Source organism: Bos indicus, chromosome 17 (genome assembly GCF_029378745.1).
Source record: "Bos indicus isolate NIAB-ARS_2022 breed Sahiwal x Tharparkar chromosome 17, NIAB-ARS_B.indTharparkar_mat_pri_1.0, whole genome shotgun sequence".
Lineage (NCBI taxonomy): Eukaryota > Metazoa > Chordata > Mammalia > Artiodactyla > Bovidae > Bos > Bos indicus.
Window position 1 is genome coordinate 55,861,312 of NC_091776.1, and position 25,381 is coordinate 55,886,692.

Below are 25,381 nucleotides of genomic sequence, written 5' to 3' on the forward strand. Positions count from 1 at the left end.
AGGAGCACCAGGTGCCCTCACTACATGGGTAAGAGAACAAACAGGTGGACTTAGCTATGGAAAGCAGTATGGAGGTTCTTGAAAAAGTTAAGAACAGGACTACTACATGAGGGCTTTCCTGGTGGCTCAGTGCTGAAGAGTCCACCTGCTAATGCAGGAGACATGGGTTCTACCCCTGGTCCAGGAAGATCCCATATGCCTTGGCGCAACTAAGCCTGTGTGCCACAACTACTGAGCCTATGCTCGAGAGCCGGGACACTGCCGCTACTGAACCTGCGCGCCACAGCCGCTGACGCCTATGCACCCTAGAGCCTGTGCTCCACAGCAAGGGATGCTGCCACTATGAGAAGCCTGCACACTGCAACTAGACAGTGGCCTCGGCTTGCCACAACTAGAGAAAAGCCCGTGCAGCAGTGAAAAGCCAGCACAGCTAAAAATGAATGAAGAAAGAAAAGTATTTATCAAATAAATAAATAAAAACGTTAAAACATTCTGTATCACCCTGGTGGCTCAGCTGGTAAAGAATTTGCCTACAATGCAGGAGATCCTGGTTCGACCCCTGGATTGGGAAGATCCCCTGGAGGAGGGCATGGCAACCCACTCCAGTATTTTTGCCTGGAGAATCCCCATGGACAGTGGGGCCTGGTGGGCTACAGTCCATGGGGTAGCAGAGTCAGACATGACTGAGCAACTAAGCGCAACACAGCACAGCACAGCATACTTGGAAAAAGAACCACTACCTGATACAACAATTCCACTTGTGGGTATATATCCAAAGGGAATGAAAACAGGATCCTGAAGAGACATCTGCACTCTCATCTTTATAGCAGCGCTAGTCACAAAAGCTTCTCCAAAGGACTTCCCTGGTGGCTCAGACGGTAAAGCGTCTGTCTACAATGCGGGAGACCTGGGTTCAATCCCTGGGTTAGGAAGATCCCCTGGAGAAGGAAATGGCAACCCACTCCAGTACTACTGCCTGGAAAATCCCATGGACAGAGGAACCTGGTAGGCTACAGTCCTCGGGGTCGCAAAGAGTCAGACACGACTGAGTGACTTCACTTTCACTTTAGTCACAAAAGCCAAGATACGGAAGCAACCTAAGAGACCATCAACTGATGAATGGATAAAGAAGATGTGGTACATAAACACATACAATGGAACACTATTTGCCCCGAGAAAGAAGGAAATCCTGCCATTTGCAACAATACAGATGGTCCTTGAGGGCATTATGCTAAGTGAGATAAGTCAGGCAAAGAAAGACAAATACTTTATGATATCTCTTACATGTGGAATCTAAAAAAGGCAAAGTCACAAAAACAGAGGGTAGAGTGGTGGTTACTAGGGGCTGGGAGTTGGGGAACAGGAGAGACGTTAAGTGTACAAACTTGCAACTGGTAGACCAGTAAGTCCTGGGGACCTAATCACAGCATAGAGATTATAGACAATATCATAGTGTAAACATCAAACTCTTAAATATCTAAGATTTAAGAGACCAGATGTTAATTATTCCCACCATGAGAAAAGAAAATGATGTGACATTATAGAGGTGTTAACTAATGGTACAATGGCATCATATTGCAATATAGAAATGTATCATATCAGAGTAATGTACACTTCAAACTTCCACAAAATTACACACCAACTAGATCTCAAAAATTTTTTTTCAAGTAGGCATATGTTAGTGGAGGTGAGCTTTTGCTTAGGTAAAAACCCAGTAAAAATCAGAACCAAAATAACTAAACTGCTGATATTTTCCAATCATTTCCTTTGGGCAGGAACTGTGCTAAGTTCTCTATCCTTAGAAATTCTCAAGACTAGAACACATCAGAATAAAAAAACATTTGTCTTAAGTGTACGATGGAGCTGACAGTTTCAGCTTTATAGGAACAAATGATTTAGAAGTAGAACCACCTTTCAAGGTGGAAAAGAATTCACTTATTTACTATCACTCCTTCCGTCTTCTTGCTAAAGATTTGCAGTATCTTTAGGAAAATCCTTATTTCAGACTAGAAATAAGATCTAAACATTTATTATAGAAAAGTTGGAAAAAGAGTAAAAACTTATTATAGTAAAATCTGAAGTTATAATAGCCAAAGGTTACCAAGATTTACCAAGTATCCTGCAAATATTAGGGCTTCCCTGGTGGCTCAAGATGGTCAAGAATCTGGGGAAGGGAGGTAGGAGGGGGTTCCGGATGGGGAACACATGTACACCCATGGCTGATTCATGTCAATGTATGGCAAAAACCAGTACAATACTGTAAAGTAATTAGCTTCCAATTAAAATAAATTTTTAAAAAATTAAAAAAAAAAAAAAAGATGGTCAAGAATCTGCCTGCAATGCGGGAGACCTGGGTTGGGAAGATCCCCTGGAGAAGAGATGGCAATCCATTCCAGTATTCTTGCCTGGAGAATCCCATGGACAGAAGGGCCTGGCAGGCTACAGTCCATGGGGTCGCAAAGAGCTGGATACAACTGAGTGACTAAGCACAGAGAACGGATAGGGATAAACAATGTTGTGGTTGTTGCAGGTGAACCGCGAAGGGACACAGCCATATGTATACATGTAGATGTGTGAACACTTTTAATTGATAAAGACAGCATCTTATTGTGTATACTACTTTATAGTCTCCCCCCCTTCATCTTTTACTTTCAACATTCCCCTGTATCATAAAAATTCTTCACAAACATGATTCTAAGAAAATATTCTATGTTTTAAATGAATGTATTATAATTTACTTAGTCACACTCCTCTGTTGGAATCACTATTTATCTCCATCTTCAATTTTTCACATTTAAACCGCAACAATGACAAATATTAATTAAGCAATTACTCTGAGCCAGGCACCATGATTCATGTTTATTAACTTGCTTTATAATTCATTTCATCACTAATGCTCAGATGAACATCTAATATATAATGTTATGCCTCTCCATTTAATTTTTTTAAATTTTAATCTCTTGGTGAAGCTTTATTTGTATAGATCTTGCTTATTTCCTATGTTTATTTCTGGTATTTAACATTTTATTTGCTATTTGTGACTATGCCAGTATTTTGATCTACTGAGTCACCGATACTGAAATCCTAATTTTAGAATGTGTCTTTTCTTTAAAACATCTATTCCCTCTTTCAAAACCAGCCTCATCTTCACTATCCCTTTATCCCTGGTCCATATTTGGCCAATGCTAAGTAAGTAAGTTTTCTCCCTTTCAGTCTCTCTGCCTCTCTGTTCCTCTCTCCCTCTTCTCTCTCACACACATACACACTCACATACCTGTGCAAACTTAACATCAATGCCTAAACATAATCTGAGATACTTAAACGTCCAGGTGTAACAATTCACTTTACATAGATCAGTATTGTCTTAGATCCCAGACTCCTAGATAGCAAGTTCTAGGATGGATACGGGCATTCAGTGAACATTTTTAGTAATAATGCTTGCGTTTTCAGAGGACTCTGGAATTTGTTTTGATTTTGCTTGTGTCTAAGTTTTTCTGCCTAAAGGTAGTGCTGGGGATTCAAAGACTAGACTTTCAGATCATAAGGCATGTGTCCTCATCATCGCCATTCATCCATTCAAGATGGTCTATCATCTTCTTGGGCTTCTGGGCTGTTGCTCTTCATAAATATCTTCACGGACAAGTGAATAATTGTCCTTTTGCCTATCGCTAAAATAAAACTAGAGAGAAATTCTGCCAGGCTTGATTGAGAGTATTACACAAATGCTTCTTATATGGATGGGGCAAGTCTATTCAAAGAAAAAGCTCTCAGGACATCAAAGCTGTGTTCCTATCAAAGGGCAAACCTAGCTATCTGATTTTAATGCTTCAAGAGGCCAGACTGTGAACTTTACGGTGGTGATGACCGTCATGTTTGACTTTTGTCCACTAGGGTCACCTTTGCAAGCCTGTTTCTTCATGGATAAGTGGAAATAACAGCTTTCTTGTGTATCTCCCTGGAATTTTGAGAAACAAATACAACTGTATCCATGAGAAAATGCTTTGAGAAGTAAATACTTACGGACAAATGTAATAAGAATAATAATGGCAATACCACAGTGTCAAAATTATCTAGAACAAAGAACAAACGAAATTATCAGAAGAGGGAGGTAACTATAGGGGGTGTTCTTTAGTTTGGGGAATAGAAGGCAAAAGAAACAAGAGAGTCAAGTTTCTGAATTCCATATGTAGGAAAAAAGATAATGAGGGAGGAAGACCATCAGCAAAACTCTGGTTAGTGAGATCCATTACAAATATGTGTTGAGAACAATATAAAAAAATTTAAAAATGAGAACATCTAAACAGATATTTCTTTCATACAAATGGCCAACAGGCACATGAAAAGTTGCTCAACATTGCTAATTACTGTAGAAATGCAAATCAAAACTACAATGAGGTATAATCTCATACCACTCAGAATAGCCATCATCAAAAGGTCTACAAATAATAAATGCTGGAGAGTGTGGAGAAAAGGGAACCCTCTTACACTGTTGGTGGGAACGTAAACTGGTGCAACCACTATGGAGAAGAGTATGGAGGTTCCCTAAAAAATTAAAAATAGAACTACCATATGATCCAGCAACCACACTCCTGGGCATATATCTGGAAAAGATGAAAACTCTAATTCAAAAAGATACACGCACCTCAATGTTCATAGCAGCACTACTTACAACAGCCAAGACATGGAAGAAACCTATATGTCCATCAACAGATGAATGGGTAAAGATGTGGTGTATGTAAACACACAGACACAGATGTATAGATACAATGGAATAAAATATTACTGAGCCACAAAAAAGAATGAAATAATGCCATCTGCAGCAGTACGGATGGACCTAGAGATGATCACTCTAGGTATGTGAAGTCAGAGAAAGACCATTTATCACTTATGTGTAGGAGTTTTAAAAAATGATACAAGTGAACTTACATACAAAATAGAAAGAAACTCACAGACATAGAAAACAAACTTACTTACAGCTACGACAGGGGAAAAAGACGAAAATTGGGAATCTGGGTTTAACAGATGCACACTACAGTATATAATACACAGAAGAACTATACAAAAAAGTCTTCATGACCCAGATAACCTGAAATGTGAAGTTAAGTTAGCCTTAGGAAGCATCACTACAAAGCTAGTGGAGATGACAGAATTTCAGTTGAGCTATTTCAAATTCTAAAAGATGATGTGAAAATGCTGCACTCAATATGCCAGCAAATTTGGAAAACTCAGCAGTGGCCACAGGACTAGAAAAGGTCAGTTTTCATTCCAATCCCAAAGAAAGGCAATGCCAAAGAATGTTCAAATTACCACACAATTGCACCTATCTCACATACTAGCAAAGTAATGCTTCAAGCCAGACTTCAACAGTAAGTGAACCATGAACTTCCAGATGTTCAAGGTGGATTTAGAAATGGCAGAGGAACCAGAGATCAAATTGCCAACATCCATTGGATCATCAAAAAAGCAAGAGGTCCAGAAAAACATCTATTTCTGCTTTATTGACTACGCCAAAGCCTTTGACTGTGTGGATCACAAAAAACTGTGCAAAACACTTAAAGAGATGGGAATACCAGACCACCTGGTATTCTAACTGTATGCAGGTCAAGAAGCAACAGTTAGAACTGGGCATGGAACAACAGACTGCTTCCAAATCGCTAAAGGAGTACATCAAGGCTGTATATTGTCACCCTGCTTATTTAACTTACATGCAGAGTACATCACACGAAATGCCAGGCAGGATGAAGTACAAGTTGGAATCAAGATTGCCAGGAGAAATATCAATAACCTCAGATACACAGATGACACCATCCTTACGGCAGAAAGTGAAGAAGAACTAAAGAGCTTGATGAAAGTGAAAGAGAGTGAAAAAGTTGGCTTAAAACACAACATTCAGAAAACTAAGATCATGGCATCTGGTCCCATCAATTCATGGCAAACAGATGGGGAAACAATGGAAACAGTGAGAGATTTTATTTTCTTGGGCTCCAAAATCACTGCAGATGGTGACTGCAGCCATGAAATTAAAAGACTTGCTTGCTCCTTGGAAGAAAAGCTATGATCAACCTGGACAGCATATTAAAAAGCAGAGACATTACTTTGCCGACAAAGGTGCATCTAGTCAAGGCTATGGTTTCTCCAGTAGTCATGTATGGATGTGAGAGTTGGACTATAAAGAAAGCTGAGCATCAAAGAATTGATGCTTTTGAATTGCGGTGTTGGAGAAGACTCTTGAGAATCCCTTGGACTGCAAGGAGATCCAACCAGTCCATTCTGAAGGAGATCAGTCCTGGGATTTCTTTGGAAGGAATGATGCTAAAGCTGCAACTCTAATACTTTGGCCACTTGATGCGAAGAACTGACTCACTGGAAAAGACCCTGATGCTGGGAAAGATTGAAGGCGGGAGAAGAAGAGGATGACAGAGGATGAGATGGTTGGATGGCATCACCGACTCAATGGACATGAGTTTGAGTAAACTCCGGGAGGCGGTGATGGATAGGGAGGCCTGGTGTGCTGCAGTCCATCGGTCGTAAAGAGTCAGACACGACTGAGCGACTGAACTGAACTATATATAACAAAGACCTATGATATTGTACAAGGAACTATATTCAACATCTTGTAATAATCTACAATGGAAAAAAGTCTGAGAAAGAATATATACATACATACACAGACACACACATATATATACACAAACATAAAACTGAATCACTTTTGCTGTATACCTGAAACTTTATTTATACCTCAATAAAAAAAAATAAAAGGACAAGATCTGATCAGGAAAAAAAAAAACCAATTTTGTTGGGAAAAAGGTGGAGAGGTGGGTCTCTAGACAAGAACATTAGTGAGGGAACACTATTCTTGTTCTATCAACAGTGGGTCAACTCATTAAAAGGAGAACCAATGTATCACTAAGAACAGTATTTTTGTGTTCTGTGGTATATTAGCCTTAAAATCAAAAGATGCTTAGCAACATGCTTAGTAAATGCACTATGCTACATTTTTCTGACCAAGAGCCACAAGAAACAGTGGTTGGTCAAAGGTTTCAGGAGACTCCCAAGGAAAGCAAACAGTACACTTTTGCTTAACTTAGTATTTGTGTTCTCAATCCACCCCTCCCATATTCCTTACTTCTTTTTAAAAAATAAACTTGTTAATATTGGGCAGAACCGATTATTTGAGAAGAGTGGATTTAGAAAATCTGGTTTAATTCTTGAACTTGCAAAAATGGAAACTTCAGGTGTATTCAGGTTCCTGCACTGAAAGCATCATACTTCTGGAAAAGCAGCTTTGAATGGAAGAAGATCAGTTGAGAGCAGAAACCAATTTCCAAAGGTGGATCCATTGGCCTGTGGTCTGGGGATGTTGGTGGGTGCCAGACGAGCCAGGAAAACTATCCTTGGGAAGCAAGCCGTGGCTAACTTCTCAGCAACCCTTGGCATTAGCCTGACTTTCCTGGATGTTTTTCAAAAAAGTTTTGGCAGAAATGCAGAACACAGAGGGGAAGGGAAGGCAATCCTCAGAGATAAAGGTAGAAACACATTTAGGCCTCTGGGGCCATTCATTCATTCATCCATCCATCCATCCATTCATCAAACATACGTTACTTACTAACCACGTGCTCAGCATTATGCTAAGTGCTGTGGCCAACAGTGCAGCTTCAAGAGGCTCACAGACACAAACTGGTGCAAAGAAGGAAAAGTACCCTGAGAGAAATCTATTCAAATTGTAGGCTGAGGGTGAGGGCAAGAGGGTAATCAAGAAGGACTTCACAAAGGAGGCGGTTTTTCGGCTGCACTTTGAAAGAGGAGTGAAACCTGCATTTTAACAAGCACCTCAAGTGGTTAAATTTTGAAAAGCACTGTTCTAGGATATGAGTCCTCCTACCTGGCCTTCTCTTGAAGACTATTTAAAGGTGTCTTCCAAAGTCACCATTAAAATTCATTATAAATCAGATGCAGTTTGCTTATAAATTCATGATAAACTGCACCTCAGCCATGGCATGTTTCACCAACTATTTTAACAGCTGCTGTTTTGTTACCTAGGCAATGTTTAACAACTCTAGGAGGGACTTTTTTTTTTTTAACAATAACAAAAAACACATTTACTATGTAAATTTTCAAGCATATTAAAAATCAACAGAACAATACAACACATCTACCCAGCTTTAACAACCACCCATTAGTGGCCAATCTTGTTTTTGTTATAAGAAAGTCATTATAAAATTTTATCAGTAAATTAAAATGACATTCAAAATGTGTTTTCTTTTCTAGGAACACACAGATTAACATCTTGTACCTCTAATAATCTAGGACTTACTAGATTGAAAGGATCTATTGAAAGGACCCCAATAGCAGTTTAAAATCTATATTCCCAAATTCCAAATGTCAGTGGCCACCCTCTGCCACATACTGGGGAAACTTGTGAAAGTAGCCATCAAGGCAGGGGTTGCCTGGGCCATGTGCATATTGTCATCTGAAACCATCTTAACACTCTTCAGAGCTTCAAGTGGAGGAAATCGTAAGGAATAAGTCCTAAGTATCCATAATATTGATATTCTACTTCTTAGCTGACAATAATGTAGAAAGAGCCACAGAAAGAAGACAGAAATCAACTGAGGACCCAAAGAACTATAATACTTAGAGTTTCAACTTACAAGCGATGGCAAGCATCCTGGGTAAGCTACCTGAACCAGGATCTGTTATTTCCAAACTCTGCCTTGATCACTGAAAACAAACAAACAAAACCCCCAAACCCCACACAAGTAATAGCTCTCCTCTGAACCTATGAAAATCCAGTTGAAACCCAGTTTCGACGGACAAGCCCTGGTGGAGCCTGGGTCAGATAGAAAGAATATCCAGTTTGGTCTGTCTTTCATTCTGTGGATATTTACTTTCTTTTTGACCACAGACTTTGTCTTCTAGAGCAGGTGTGGTCAGGTTCTGGGCAGGGCTGTGCCTTACTGTGTCAGCCCATGACCAGATCATGGATTTTGACAATGGCTTCAGATCGATCATCCCTTATCAACTGCATCTTCTACTGGTTTATGAAACCTGCTGCCTTGTTTTGAGGATTTCTCTTTGCCTTTTTTGGGTGTGTTGGAGCTGTTTCCTTGATCTGTTGTCTTTATGTTCCCTGATTTACTTCCTTGTATTAGGGGAGCACACCCTCCCATAGCTTTCTAAGAAAAGGTATATATCAGATTTCTTTTTGAGATCTTGAATGGCTGTAATTAATGTTTACCATTAGATCACAGCAGTTATTTATTCCAGTGACACATTTACTTGTCATTGCTTTTATTTTTTAATCAAATTCACTAGTCTCAATAAAAATAGAAAAAGCTACTGGAACAGGTAATGGCTTGTATCCCTAAAATATATGCATACTTCATCTTTAATACTAAATTCTAGCTGTGTTTTAGGTAATGCCACAAAATCATTTAAATTTTACTATTTAATTTCCACAACAGTACCTGACTTGGTACCCTCGCAACCCTTGTTTTACAGGATTAAGAAATCAAGCCTCAGAAAGGCTGAAACAGTTGCATGAGGTTACAGATGTAGCAAAAAGCACAAAAGGCTTTGAACCTCACTGTTTGGTACCTGGACAGACTCTGTGGGTGTGAGGAAGAAATTCTGTTGAAAGAAGGTTTATAATTCACCTAATTAAAATTCATTGGCTATTATATATTCATACTTAGAGTGACCAAATTGACTCACCTATGCAAAAGACTTTATCATATCATAAAAATGGAAACTTGGCATGGACTTGCTTTCGGTCTCTTGAGCCAGGTAGCAAATTCCAGCTACAAAACTAATATTAATAGATGGAGATCTCAACCGAAATTTGCCAACACTCTTGCAAGTTTTTTCTTGCAGATCTAGGAGGGGAGAGACCTTGCTGATCTTATTTATCACTTAATAAAGGTAAAGGAGTATACCAATGCCTGGAGTGTTAGTTGCTCAGTTGTGTCAAACTCCTTGCAACCTCATGGACTGTAGCCTGCCAGGGTCCTCTGTCCATGGAATTCTCTAGCTAAGAATACTGGAGTAGCCATTCCCTTTCCAGGGGCTCTTCCTGACCCAGGGATTGAACCCACATCTCCTACATTGCAGGCAGATTCTTTACCTTCTGAGAAACCAGGAAAGCCCAGGGAAGTGTGGAAGAGCCTGGCATTTAGTAACAGTGCTCAACAAATATTTGTTGAATGAACAACCAATCTTTCTCCAGGGTAAAAGTCATATGGACAGTCTCCACATTCCATCTTTCATATGGAATAAACAGATAGCCTGGAATGGGCGGGAGTACAATGAACGAGATCTTAAAACCACTCCGGGCTCTACTTCCCAAGTCGTGTACCCCATCTGTATGGAAGAGGAGTGCTATTTTCAAATCCACACGTGTAATATGGGATAGCAGTGATCCAGCCTGCAGGAAGTTCATGAGATATGTGTCCCTGAAACTGAGTATAGGTTTAAGAGTACTTTTTTTAATATATATATATTTTTTTATGTGGACCACTTTTAAAGTCTTTATTGAATATGCTACAAGATTGCTTCTGTTTCATGTTTTGATTTTTTTGGCTCTGAGGCTCCCTGACCAGGGATGGAAACTGCACCCCCTACAGTGGAAGGTGAAACCACGGGGACCACCAGGGAAGTCCCTAAATGCACCTTCAACAAATAGACTTTAATACTTGGGGAAGCAAAGACTTCCATGTCCCTGCCTCTGGCAATGCTTGACCCACCAATGTTCTGACATGACAAGCCATACCAATTCTCTTCAGTGGTGAACTCCTCACAACCCCCAGGACTCCCTTAGTTCTGCCCGGGATGGTGGAAAGACCACAGGTGCCAACAGCCTGAAGAACACTCTTCTCAAATGTGTATTTTTCAAAGAGGCTTTATGATTCCCTAGCACCTACTTCAACTTTGTAATTTGACAGAAGGCTTTTCAGACTTGATTTAATAAATAAAGATATTGATTGTTTTGAGATTCCTGGCTCTTTTTACAGTTCTGGGAATGAATTATATTGAGCCTTGTCAATATTTATGTCAGTTTGCATTATCTCCCTGTGTTTCTTGACTGGAGTGCTATTGATGTTTGGGGTGGGTCAGTTCTTCATTGGAAGAACAGTCTCTAGCATTGCAGGATATTAATATTCTTAGCCCTTCCCCCCAAATGCCTGTAGCGCCCCAAATCACTGATATACAGGCATTTCCCACATAGTTCCAAGCACCTCCAGGGCAATGGCACCACTATTTAGTGCCTCAACTGATCACAAATTACAGATGACTGAGATTTGAAAATAGCCACGATTGAACATCACCAGATTCCCCAGGGAAAGCATACACCTGGCAGTTGGTCAGCCATCCTCCTCCTATGCACCCTTCCGCTTCCTCTTTATCCTTTAGAGTCTTTATTATGAAACCTGTCAAACTGAGTTCTGCACTGTTTCAAAGGGAAAATGCTTCCAGTACCTTAGAGGGAGCACAATTTGGAGAGTGTAGGAAGCTTAGTTTGACGTTAGTTTGATGTTCTGTTTGTTTTCATACATGACATATGATGTTTCCAGGCTCCAAATCTATCCATCTGTCTGACAGTTATTGCCTATATCGAGTGCAACGCTGGTGGCTTAACACACTTTTACTCTCTTTTATCCTTACAACATTTTTGCTGCCTCTTAAAATGCTTTTTATATTCCCACTTTCTAGATGAAGAAGCCAACACTTTAAAAGGGTATACATAAAGCTGATCCACTTCATTGTACAGAATAAACATAACACTATAAAGCAATTATACTTCAGCAAAAAAAAAAAGGTATGAAACTTGGCCAGTCAACTTTCTGATTCCAATATCTACTTTCTGACAATAGGATGGTCTCTTGCTGTAAATCTAGTGAAAAAAAGTTTTGCAGAAGGGAATGGAAATAGGAGGGCCAGAAAAAGGTTTCTATTCAAAGCACATAGAAGTCTTATCCCCCAGGACACAGCAAGTGGCATCATTAGCGTCCAACCTGTCACCACCAGCTGGAGCTCCAGCCCATCTCAGATGAATGTGGGATGGGGGGGGAGGGGGAGCCTCTGCAGGCACTTTTCTACTTGGCACTGGGAAAGGAGTAAATCGGCTGTTGACTCATTAATAAACCAGGACAGAGTGTGGGCACCAATACCAGTCAATTCTCTGCTACCGCCTAGAGAATTTGGCTGCTACAACCTCCCCTTTCTGCTTTGCTGCAAAAAACCATCCCAGACCGGATATCTCAGAAGAGGAAGGAAGAGAGGAAACTGACTGGTTGGTCCTAAGGAAACTGATACGGTGGTTCCGGGGTTCCAGCACGGATAAAGTAGCAGGAGAACAGACATTGTGACCCATTAACACCATTCATACATTCATACATTCATTCACTTCATAATATTTATTGGGCATCTACCACCAGCCAGATTTTCTTCTAGGTGAAGCTACACCAACAAAAAAACAACAAACAAATACCCCTGCCCTCATTGAGCTTATATTCTAATGAGGGGACACAGACAATAAGCATATTAATACATGGAATAATATATTACACAGAAATAAGTACTCTGAGCAAAAAATTACAGGGAAGGGAGAACAGAGCTTGTGAGTGTGTGTGTGGGGGTAGGGAGGTTGATTTTAAAAGTGATCAGAGAAGCTCTCAGCAAGTGACATGTGAGTAAAGATCTAAGGGCACCACCATGCTGGGCCCTGTTCCAAGAGGTTCCCACTTTATCTCATTAATACAACAACCCTGAGAAATATGGCTATGATTATCCCCACTTCACAAAGAGGCAGAGGTGAAGAGAGATGCAGTGATTTCTGGAGATCATACAGCTAGTACATGATGGAACTAGGATTTGAACTCAGGCAGTCTGAAGTTCAGTGGCTGAACACTTGAATGTTGGTGCAGACAGCCTACAAATGTGGTATGAGAGGGCAAGCTGTGAGTGCAAATGAGGCCTCTGTGTGCACCTAGGAAGCCAGTACAGTGCCACCCATGGGCAACTGTGGGTGGACTTGCAGGGGGGAAGCGGGTAGAGGCTCTTGATCTTTACGGAGTTTACTGGGACTCTCCTGTCTGCGAGAGTCTGCGGCTGGGAAGCTGGGTCTGGCGAGGTGGGTGGGAGGGGGAGGGAGCTCGCTGCAGGGTTGTCCTGGGCCAGCTGCCCCAGTCAATAAGGTTAGGACCTCACCAGAGCTCCTCGCCCACCGGGGTTCTCACAGAGCTCCTACCTGGGCAGTTAAAGAAGGTAGTGCAAGTGAGCTCAGTAAGTAGCACCAGCTGCTTCTACTGCAGAGAGGCACAGAGTTCGCGGAGGCCAGCAAAAAGGACGAGCTGCACGGAGTGCAGGAGTTCCCCAGTGCATTCCCGGGCCTGGAGGGGCGCCTGGGAGCCTTTGGGGGACGGCAGGAGAGGTGCTGAGAGTCTGACACGACTGAGCGACTGAACTGAAGAGAGGCGCAGGTAGGGTCCTGTGCAGCCAGTGAGAGAGGAACGACTACGTGCTGGGGTAGAAAGAGTAAGAGAGAGGAGAGAGCGGCACAGGGTGCACGGAAGAAATGCCTGGAGAGGGAGCAAGCTCACTGGAATAGAGGGACCAAGAGGTGCGGAAGAGAGTGAAGAAGGGTCAGCTGGCGGAGGCAGAAGCACAAAGGAACTGGTGTCCCAGAGAGGGCTTACTCAAGTGTGGGACCAGGGATCTAGAAGACATTGGGAATCGCTTAGGGACCCTCAGAGAGTGGCCCAGGCGGCGCCCCAGGAGCAGCAAAGACAAGACTATGTGCTAAAAAATACAGACGGTGCTGCCTTTTGAGACCCGGAGCAAGGGAGAGAGAGGCAAGGAGGGCGCAGAGTCTGCGCGCTCAGAGAATGGGGTGCGCTGTTGCTGTTAGAGTGGTGCGCTTTGAGGCTCCAGAAAAAAAGGTTGAGAAGAAGTGGATGGGCGCCCAAGAATGTCGGAGGAGGCGGGAGGGAAGCCAGAAAGTCCAAGGAAGAACTTGCTTGGGTTGGAGAGAATGCACAGCACTGCTGGAAGTGGAAAGCTGCCCCGGGGGAGGCTTGGTCAGGGTTCTGAGCAACACCGGAGCACAAATGAGGCGCTGATGGTTGGAGGGAGAGTGCGGAGAGTCTGAGAAAGGTGAGCAGAGGACAGAAAAGCCCCAGTGCCCCGGGCAGTGAAGAAGGGAGCGGTGAAGAGCGGAGAGTGTGAGGAGTCCCCTCGAGGGGGTCCTGCCGCTCGGGTCTTCTGTGCCTGGCTGCTGCGGGTCCTAATTTACTCACCATAATGGAGAAGACTAAAGCCACGATGTTGATAGGGTACGCGGGGCAAAAACACGCGACGATGGCAAGCCACAGGTAGTTTTGGGGCTTGGGCACGTCCTCCTCGGTCTTGTCATCGTCGGTGTTGGCCTCGGGACTGCTATCCAAAGCCCTCTTGAAGTCCGAGCTGGGAGCGTACTGAGACATGGGCGAGGTCGGCGGTGCCGGAAGGCGCAAGAGCGCACGGTCGGCGGCGCGGTCTGGGGCTTTGGCCGCAGGCTCCTGACGAGTCGCTGAAAAGCCAGTGGCTCGGGACTCCCGGGAGACGTAATCTCACCCCTTCTGCGCCTTCCACTTGCACCTGCCTGGGCTCAGGGACCTGGGCCAAGAGCCTCCGGCACCGGAGGGAGGGAGCGAGCCAGCGAGGGCGTGGGGGAGGCAGCGGGGGAGGAGAGAGGGAGCCAGCCAGCCTGAGAAACAGGGGAAAGGCAACCCCTTGAGGACACACTCAGGGGCCATCAAGCAGACACAAAGATTTACAGGTTAAGAGTCTTACAGGGAAGGGAAAGGGAAGACCCTTTACATGGCAGACTAACTGACCTACAGGCTGAAGATGACCAGCTCCTCTTTTAAAGCAGTTGAATTTGAGTTCATTCAGCATCACAGGAGGTGACCCAACTCTATCCAGTTGCGCACCCAGCCCTACCCAGGAGGTAGCAGACTTACTACTTCCTCTTGACTTTAATGACTTGCTTTCCCTGCTCTATGATTCTTTTTCTAAGAGTTTGAACACTGAGCCTCACTGATTTATCTTCCCCAACAGGTGGGCAGGGAGCAAGGTGCTCAGTTTGGGGCACCTAACATCACTGAGGGGGTGTGTCGACAGGTAGCGGGCACCACCCAGGCAGGGCCTATCCCGGTACCCTCTACTTTCTCCCAAGTGTGCCGTCAAGGAGTCCTTCTCCTCTCCACTTTTCCACCTTGGAGGAGAGAGAAGCAGGTATATCTAACTTGTGCAGACAACCCAGGTGGTTACCTGGAATGGAAAGGAGAGAGAGGGATCCACTTTGGTAACTGGAGTGAAGGTAGCTGAGATAGATGAGCAGTCTGAGCAATTCATGAAAGATGGTATAGACCAGAACTGGGGCTCCAAACCAGATGTAGTGGGGAAATAATCACATCTGAGTTGAATGACCTCAGAAAAATTCCCTCACCTTGCTGACGGCCAATGTTTTCGTCCAAAAGAAATAACAACAACTGTGGAATAATGAGAGTCCCTGCCTCATCACAGATATTGTTAAATACTATGAGACTGCATGTTAAGTCAGGAGATTCTAAGTGTTCAATAAATTTTACCTATTATTAGGATGATATTTTCCCCAAATATAGTTATTATAGGGCTTCTCAGGTGGCGCTAGTGGTAAAGAACCCACCTGCCAATGCAGGAGACACAGGTTCAATCCCTGGGTTGGGAAGACCCCCTGGAGGAGGAAATGGCAACCCACTCCAGTATTCTTGCCTGGAGAATCCCATGGACAGAGGAGCCTGGTGGGCTACAGTTCATGGGGTCTCAAAGAGTCGGACACAACTGAAGCTACTTAGCACAGACACGTATAGTATCTCAAACCCAGTATCTCTTGCTGTAAACAATTCATGAAAAATTCAGCTAGTATGAGTTGGCAGGACCACAAAGAAATGCAAATAATTTTAGTGTGCACAGTCTCAAAAGCAGTTGCTCACACCATCACATGGAGAAATGAGATGCGATGAGGAAGCGGTATGCATTCACCAACTCAGAACATAAACTGATTGATGGTCTGGGATGTTCTCACTCATTGCATAGCCCTCTCTGATTTGAATATCTACCTCCCTCACTGGATGGCAAACTCCCTGAGAGAGGGAACTGCCTTGCTCATCATTGTGTCAACACTTGGCACATATCTATATTTTGTAATAAACATGTGCTTAGCATAGCTTTCTGGGTGAACATATGAAGATGACACATCACTTATATGGGGAATCTTACAAAAAATGATACAAATGAACTTATTTACAAAACAGAAATAGATTCACAGACATAGAAAACAAACTTATATGGTTCCCAAAGGGGATAGCAGGAGATCCCATTGTGGGGGGAGAGATAAATTAGGAGTTTGATATTAACATATACAAACTACTATATATAAAACAGATAATTGTAACAAAAGCCTACTGTATAAGCACAGGGAACTATATTCAGTATCATGTTAACTTATACTGGATACTGAAAAGGAGTATCTATATCTATCTGATGCACTTTGCTGTACACCCGAAACAACGCTGTAAGTTAACTATACTGCAATTAAAAAAATGATTTAAAAAAAAAAGGGAAAATACCACAGTATCTTTCCCACCATGCCTTCTCCCCCATTTTGGATGGTTAATCAAGTAGGAATAAGCCAGAGAATTAGATTCACCTACTGAGTTCTCAACCAAACCTTTGCCTGGAATGCTTTTCCCTGAGACTGTCACATGGCTGCTCCTCCTTATTTCTTATCTGTCAACTGAAATGCCACCTCCTCAGATAGACAGAGAGTTTCTCTTTACATTCATCTAGTGTAGGTCCCCATAATTATTATATATTAGCTTTTTTGGGGGGGTGACATTTATCACCACTGTAATTTATTTGTGTACTTGTTTGCCGTCTACTCTTTCTTGAGACTATAAGCTCTGTAACCTGTGCAGGGCTGTATCTCCAGAACTTAGAATTGTCCTGGCACATACTAGGGATGCAAGAAATAGTTCTTGAATGAATGGATCAGAATTACCTATGAGTGTTGAAAAATGATTTCCAGACCTTGATCAAGATCTACTTGAATTAGAATTTCCCAGAGTGGTACCCCAGAAACCTATATTTAGAATGCATGGGAAATCTGTATTTTTAGAACATTCCCAAGTAATTTTGATGGAACTGAACATTTTCTCAAATCCCAATACCATCTCGAGCTCTCAGGATGTAGGCCTGGATATTTCTTTTTTAGGTCCCCTCTGGTGCCTCAAATTCAGCATATCAAAGATTAAAGTGTTCTCCCTAAGAACCTACTTCTCAAGGCTTGGTCTGTGGCTAATGGGTCCAGCCCATTTCTCTAACCTTCTCTCTAGTCAATCTTCTCCTCTATGCCCAGTTACATAAGACTCCCCCCCCCCACCCTTCTCAAGGAGTACATCTAGCCTTTTTCTAACCCAAGGTCTTGGACTTGTTCCTTCTTCCAGGAATGCGTCTCTTCCTCCCTTTCATCCGTTGGCTCCTTTTAATTTTAAGGACCCATCAATTCATGTATTATCTTCTGAGAGAGTCCTTCCCTGACCATCATATCTAAATCATGTTCCCACATCTTAAATGTCCATCAACAGATGAATGGATAAAAAAGATGCAGTACATATATACAATGGAATATTACTCAGCCATGAAAACGAATGAGATTGGATCATTTATAGTGATGTGGATGGACCTAGAGTCTGTCATACAGAGTGAAGTAAGTCAGAAAAACAAATATCATATATTAATGCATATATGTGGAATATAGAAAATGGTACAGATGAACCTATTTACAAGGCAGGAACAGAGATGCAGGCACACAGAATGGACACGTGAACACAGGGAGGGTAGGCAGGAGGGTAGGACAGACTGGGAGAGCAGCACCGACACATATACACGACCATGTGCAGAACGGCTAGCTAGTGGGAAGCTGCTGTAGCACAGTGAGCTCAGTTAGGTGCTCTGTGATGACCCAGAGGGGTGGAATGGGGGCGGGTAGGAGGGAGGCTCAAGAAGGAGGGGACATATGTATACATATAGCTGATCCACTTTGTTGAACAGCAGAAACTAACACAACATCGTAAAGCAATTATACTTCGTTAATAAAACAGCAACAATAACAAAAAAATAAAGCAGACTTCCATAGTCTTATTCACCATCCTATTACCCTCTTTATTTCCTTCATCACAGTTATCACAACCAGAGACTGTCTAATTTGTCTGCTATTTATTATCTGTTTCCCCCAGTAGAAGGCAAACTCACAAGAGCAGAGTTTTTCATTTGGTTCACCGTGGTGTCTCCTAGGCCTTGTTCCTGGCCTTAAGTAGGTGCTAAACAGATACTTACTCAACAAATTGTGCATGCAGTCACCCACATTAGGAACTTGAAGGCGTTAATTCTTTTCTTTCCTTCAGCCTCTACACGAACAATTCCTCATACCCTACTGACTCCATATCAAACACAACTCTTCACCCCATCCTCTTTTCCCATCCCATGGCCAGTGTTCCAGTTACAGCTCTTATCAACAATGAAAAAGCTCCAGTGGGGGCTGTATGAGCTATATTTGTGATGTGAGGCTGGTGAATTTAGTGAGTGTGACTAAGCCCCTGCTGCAGTTCATGGGATTGCAAAGAGTAGGACACGACTTAGTGACTGAATAATAAAACCCAAGGATCGGGCACCACATGGAATTTTGCTGCGTAAAGGTCATGAACTGCACCATCCACTCCAACCCACTTGTGTCATCCTGGAAAATACACACAAAAAGATAATTGGTTGTTGACTCAGAATCGCCCATCTCCTCTGTCAGGAAAACAACTGCTCAACACTGGTCCAACACTCTGGAATTACCAAACATTTCCTACTGTGTGCGTTCAATGCATTCCCTAGATGCATCATCTCACTTAATCCCTGCTGCTGCTAAGTCCCTTCAGTCTTGTCCGACCCTGTGCCACCCCATAGATGGCAGCCCACCAGGCTCCCCATTTACAAAGTAGGTGGAGAGGTTTCTTTTTCTTAAAGCTGAGGAAACCTAAGATCAGATGGGTAAAGGGTCTTGTGGAAGGCATTATAGCTTAGTGGAGGTACCAGGATTTGAACCATGACTAGGATACTTGTTCAGCAAGCTTGTCCAGGTCAGAGAGGTAGTTGGACATCTCTAAAGTTTGCTAGAGTTATGATATACTGTTCAGGGAAGATGGATTAATAGCTTGTTGACTGGTCTAAATTGTAGCAGTGAAACTGCAATCACTTGAAATATTCACAATTAGATTGAAAAGAAAGTGCCCATACCAGAAAGTGTAATGTATATGGCCTTGATTCTTGAGGGATGCATTAGACCACTCGGTAGGGGTTTCTAGCTCATATTTCCTGAGCTTCACTAATTTTCTCTTGAGAGGTCAATTTATTGCTCTTGAACCTTACTGGCTGGCTGACTGCTTAATAATGTAGCAATACCTTCCCTCTTTTAAAAGGAGAGAAAAAAAGTGACTTCCTAATGACCAGTCTAGAAGATGCAAAGAACTCACTCTAGCCTTCTGGACCCCAATGTAGCAACTCACCCTTTTTGACTTCAGAAAAAAAGTTTTATTTTCCAAATGTAAAAATAATATATATTCTTTCTAGAAAAGTTGGGAAATGAATAGAAGCATAAATAAGAGAAATATCACATGTATCCTACCATCCAATGTTAACCACCATGAAAATAAGGGATTATTTCCTTCTAATTCTCTTTCTACATGCATGTATGTTATATCACTCTTAACATTCTTTGCTGGTATTTTCATAGTCTGCATCATTTTCTATTAGATGGATTACTACTTAGGTAACCATTCCCTGATAATCAGGTATTTACGTTACTTTTAGTGGGTTTCTGTTACTAAAGAAAACATGGAAAATGCTGTCATGGACATCTTCTGTACCCAGTGACGAGCATTTGTGATCATTTCTTTATGACTCATGACCTTATAGGGTAGATGCCTGTCTTTGAAAGGCAAAGAAAACTCCGACTTGCTGGCTCAGAAATTACAGTATAAGATATGTACCAAAGGTAAAATTAAAGTTTAGCCCAAGGAAACAATCAGAGATTAAATGGACTACAGAAATGAGAGGATTCAAATGAGATGAAATGAGATGTATTCAAAGAACAACTTCTCAATGCTAGATAGATCCCTAGAACTACAATACTCAATGGGGCTGACACTGAATGTATGCTTTCTGATCTTAGTTATGTCTGCTGCTGCTGCTGCTGCTAAGTCGCTTCAGTCGTGTCCGACTCTGTGCGACCCCGTAGACGGAAGCCCACCAGGCTCCCCCATCCCTGGGATTCTCCAGGCAAGAACACTGGAGTGGGTTGCCATTTCCTTCTCCAATGCATGAAAGTGAAAAGTGAAAGGGAAGTCGCTCAGTCGTGTCCAACTCTTAGCGACCCCATGGACTGCAGCCTACCAGGCTCCTCCATCCATGGTATTTTCCAGGCAAGAGTACTGGAGTGGGGTGCCATTGCCTTCTCCGTAGTTATGTCTAGGATTCCATAATATTATAGAAGGAGGGAAGAAAGGTGAAAGGAAGAGAGAGAGAGAGATAAAGGGAGGGAGGTGAGAGGGGGAGAAACAGGAGAAGGGGAGAGGGGGCGAAACAGGAGAGGGAGAGAGGAGGAGAGAGGGAGAGAGTAAGGGGGCAGGGAGAGAAAGAAAGAGAGAGACGTTGATTGAGAATCTGCTGATCTGTGAAAATGCAAGGGAAAGGTTCCAGATCTTAGGAATGGTAAGAAGTCCAGTGTGTTTGCTGCCAAATTTTGCATTAGTCTCAACTACCCGGCTTTAGCCATAAAGTAACTGCTGTGGTCTCAGGAGTTTGCTACAAAAGAACTGTGTCTTTTTGGCTAATATGATAAGAAAATCATTTACCTTTCAAATTTCCAACAGTTCTGATCCTCTTACAAGGGGGCAAAAAAGAGCAAAATGTGGGAGAGGGAGTATGAGGGGAAGAGAGATTATGGACTGTTAATTTGTAAAGCCACATGAGGATGGAGGGGGATAAAACACCAACTCTCTGACTTAAAATGCAATCCTTTTCCCATTCATCCTCCATTGTACCAGAGAAGAACTGTATCTATCCCATCATTTTCCTTGCTGATTGGATGACATATATATACTAATAATATATAAGAATGCTCCGTTTTGGATTATACTCTGCAATTCATGGATGAACCTGCTATAAAAAATAATCAGAAACTTCAATTAAATAGTTTCTGAAAATAAGGCTCCCTGGTGGCTTAGATGGTAAAGCATCTGCCTGCAGCAGGAGACCTGGGTTTGATCCCTGGGTTGGGAAGATCCCCTGGAGAAGGGAATGGCTCTACCCACTCCAGTATTCTTGCCTGGAGAATCCCATGGACAGAGGAGCCTGGTGGGCTACAGTCTATGGGGTCACAAAGAGTTGGACACGACTGAGCGACAAAAACTTTCACTTTACTTTTTAATTAAACAGAGGTGGGAGACCAGAAGTGGTAGCTCTCATGCCCTGTGAAGATAATAGAGCCCAACAGGAAGAAGAAAGATCCCTCTTCTTTCCTGGCAAGGACTCAGCCAATGACAAGTCATGGACTCTTTGTTTACTAGAGCCTTCCCACTGCCTCTTACCCTCTATTTTATACTGAAGTACAGTTGATTACAATCAATGTTATTTTAGTTTCAGGTGTGCAACATAGAGATACAGAATGTTTACAGATAATACTCCATTTAGAGTTATTATAAATACTGGCTATATTCCTGTTTGGTACAATATATCCTTGTGGTGGTTTAGTCACTAAGTCGTGTCTGACTCTTGTGACCCCATGGACTGTATGTAGCCTGCCAAGCTCCTCTGTCCGTGGGATTCTCCAGGCAAGACTACTGGAGTGGGTTGCCATTTCCTTCTCCAGGGGATCTTCCTGACCCAGAAATCGAACCCAGGTCTCCTGCACTGCAGGCAGATTCTTTACCAACTGAGCTACGAGGGAAGCCCACAATGTATCCTTGTAGCATATTTATTTTATGGATAGTGCTTTGTACCTCTTCATTCCCTACCTCCATTTTGCCGCTCTTCCCATTGGTAACCACTAGCTTCTCTATGGAGAAGGCAATGGCACCCCACTCCAGTATTCTTGCCTGGAAAATCCCAGGGATGGAGGAGCCTGGTAGGCTGCAGTCCATGGGGTCGCTAAGAGTCGGACACGACTGAGCAACTTCACTTTCACTTTTCACTTCCATGCACTGGAGAAGGAAATGGCAACCCACTCCAGTGTTCTTGCCTGGAGAATCCCAGGGATGGGGGAGTCTGGTGGGCTGCCGTCTATGGGGTCGTACAGAGTTGGACACGACTGAAGCGACTTAGCAGCAGCAGCTTTTCTGTATCTCTGAGGGGAGTGGGGTACTTTATACTTTCGATGGGGTGGCTGGAGAAGAGATGCTGGATGCATTCTGTTAAACCCTAGAGACCCTCCTCACATTCTCCCACCCTATTTTCTGACCTGGTAGATTATCTGGAGTGTTTTATATCCAGCCCGAGGACATATGGTTCACTGTTTATTTTGTTAATAAAGTTTTATTGAAACACAACCACACCCATTCATTTATTTACAGGCCATGACTTTTCTCATGCTACCATGTCAGAATTGAGTAGTTGTGACAGACTGTATGGCCCCTAAAGCTGAAAATATTACCATCTAGCTCCCTACAGGGAAAGTCTGCCAATTTCTATTTCCTTTCAATAGGTTTCCTTGTCCTCTGGTTTCTGATGGGTCTGGACAACAAGGAATCCTGGCAGGAGAAAAGAAGGAGGGAGGAGAGTGATTTTAGGATGCTCTCCTCCAGGGATCCCTACCTGCTTGAGCTTTGGTTGCCTTGAGCTGATGAATCATTGGATTTAAAGTCTCAAGTCCTCTGGGGGCAGCCCTCTCGATGGAACTCTCCTTCTGGATTTCAGGTAGCCCCTGACTTCTTCCCTTCAGACTTAAGAGAGGTACCAAGCCCTCTTTTGCTCCTGGGGTACTGTACTATGGTTCCCCACATCTTTGTAAACAGTCCTTCCTCTAATGTTCTAATGTGAATGTGTCAACTGAAGAGTGCTAGGGCCACAACAAGAGATGGCAAGAGTGAATGTCAACATTCTAGGAATCAGTGAACTAAAATGGACTGGAATGAGTGAATTTAACTCAGATGACCATTATATCTACTACTGCAGGCAGGAATCCCTCAGAAGAAATGGAGTAGCCATCAGGGTCAACAAGAGAGTCCGAAATGCAGTACTTGGAAGCAATCTTAAAAATGACAGAATGATCTCTGTTCGTTTCCAAGGCAAACCATTCAATACCACAGTAATCCAAGTTTATGCCCCAACCAGTACGCTGAAGAAGCTGAAGTTGAATGGTTCTAAAAAGACCTACAAGACCTTTTAGAACTAACACCCAAAAAAGATGTCCTTTTCATTATAGGGGATTGGAATGCAAAAGTAGGAAATCAAGAAACACCTGGAGTAACAGGCAAATTTGGCCTTGGAATATGGAATGAAGCAGGGCAAAGACTAATAGAGTTTTGCCAAGAAAATGCACTGGTCATAGCAAACACCCTCTTCCAACAACACAAGAGAAGACTCTACACATGGACATCACCAGATGGTCAACACCGAAATCAGATTGATTATATTCTTTGCAGCCAAAGATGGAGAAGCTCTATACAGTCAACAAAAATAAGACCAGGAGCTGACTGTGGCTCAAATCATGAACTCCTTATTGCCAAATTCAGACTTAAATTGAAGAAAGTAGGGAAAACCACTAGACCATTCAGGTATGACCTAAATCAAATCCCTTACGATTATACAGTGGAAGTGAGAAATAGATTTAAGGGACTAGATCTGACAGACAGAGTGCCTGATGAACTATGGACTGAGGTTTGTGACATTATACAGGAGACAGGGATCAAGACCATCCCCATGGAAAAGAAATGCAAAAAAGCAAAATGGCTGTCTGGGGAGGCCTTACAAAGAGCTGTGGAAAGAAGAGAAGTGAAAAGCAAAGGAGAAAAGGAAAGATATAAGCATCTGAATGCTGAGTTCCAAAGAATAGCAAGAAGAGATAAGAAAGCCTTCCTCAGCGATCAATGCAAAGAAATAGAGGAAAACAACAGAATGGGAAAGACTAGAGATCTCTTTAGGAAAATGAGAGATACCAAGGGAACATTTCATGCAAAGATGGGCTTGATAAAGGACAGAAATGGTATGGACCTAACAGAAGCAGAAGATATTAAGAAGAGGTGGCAAGAATACACAGAAGAACTGTACAAAAAAGATCTTCATGTTCCAGATAATCACGATGGTGTGATCACTGACCTAGAGCCAGACATCCTGGAATGTGAAGTCAAGTGGGCCTTAGAAAGCATCACTACAAACAAAGCTAGTGGAGGTGATGGAATTCCAGTTGAGCTCTTTCAAATCCTGAAAGATGATGCTGTGAAAGTCCTGCACTCAATATGCCAGCACATTTGGAAAACTCAGCAGTGGCCACAGGACTGGAAAAGGTCAGTTTTCGTTCCAATCCCAAAGAAAGGCAATGCCAAAGAATGCTCAAACTACCGCACAATTGCACTCATCTCACACGCTAGTAAAGTAATGCTCAAAATTCTCCAAGCCAGGCTTCAGCAATACGTGAACCGTGAACTTCCAGATGTTCAAGCTGGTTTTAGAAAAGGCAGAGGAACCAGAAATCAAATTGCCAACATCCGCTGGATCATGGAAAAAGCAAGAGAGTTCCAGAAAAACATCTATTGCTGCTTTATTGACTATGCCAAAGCCTTTGACTGTGTGGATCACAATAAACAGTGAGAAATTCTGAAAGAGATGGGAATACCAGACCACCTGACCTGCCTCTTGAGAAATCTGTATGCAGGTCAGGAAGCAACAGTTAGAAATGGACATAGAACAACAGACTGGTTCCAGATAGGAAAAGGATTATGTCAAGGCTGTATATTGTCACCCTGCTTATTTAACTTCTATGCAGAGTACATCATGAGAAACACTAGACTGGAAGAAGCACAAGCTGGAATCAAGATTGCCGGGAGAAATATCAATAACCTCAGGTATGCAGATGACACCACCCTTATGGCAGAGAGTGAAGAGGAACTAAAAAGCCTCTTGATGAAAGTGAAAGAGGAGAGTGAAAAAGTTGGCTTAAAGCTCAACATTCAGAAAACGAAGATCATGGCATCCGGTCCCACCACTTCATGGGAAATAGATGGGGAAACAGTGGAAACAGTGTCAGACTTTATTTTTT

General features: G+C 42.7%; 1 protein-coding gene across 1 annotated transcript in view; it reads right to left on the minus strand.

The window, feature by feature from the left end:
• Positions 1 to 14,587, minus strand: part of TMEM233 (transmembrane protein 233) — a 47,771-nt gene extending 33,184 nt beyond the window's left edge. Inside the window, exon 1 of the mRNA XM_019977763.2 lies at positions 14,298 to 14,587. Coding sequence (XP_019833322.2) covers positions 14,298 to 14,483 — 186 coding nt within the window. The 5' untranslated portion in view covers positions 14,484 to 14,587. The remainder of the gene's footprint in view (positions 1 to 14,297) is intronic.
• Between the last annotated feature and the right edge of the window lie 10,794 nt (positions 14,588 to 25,381).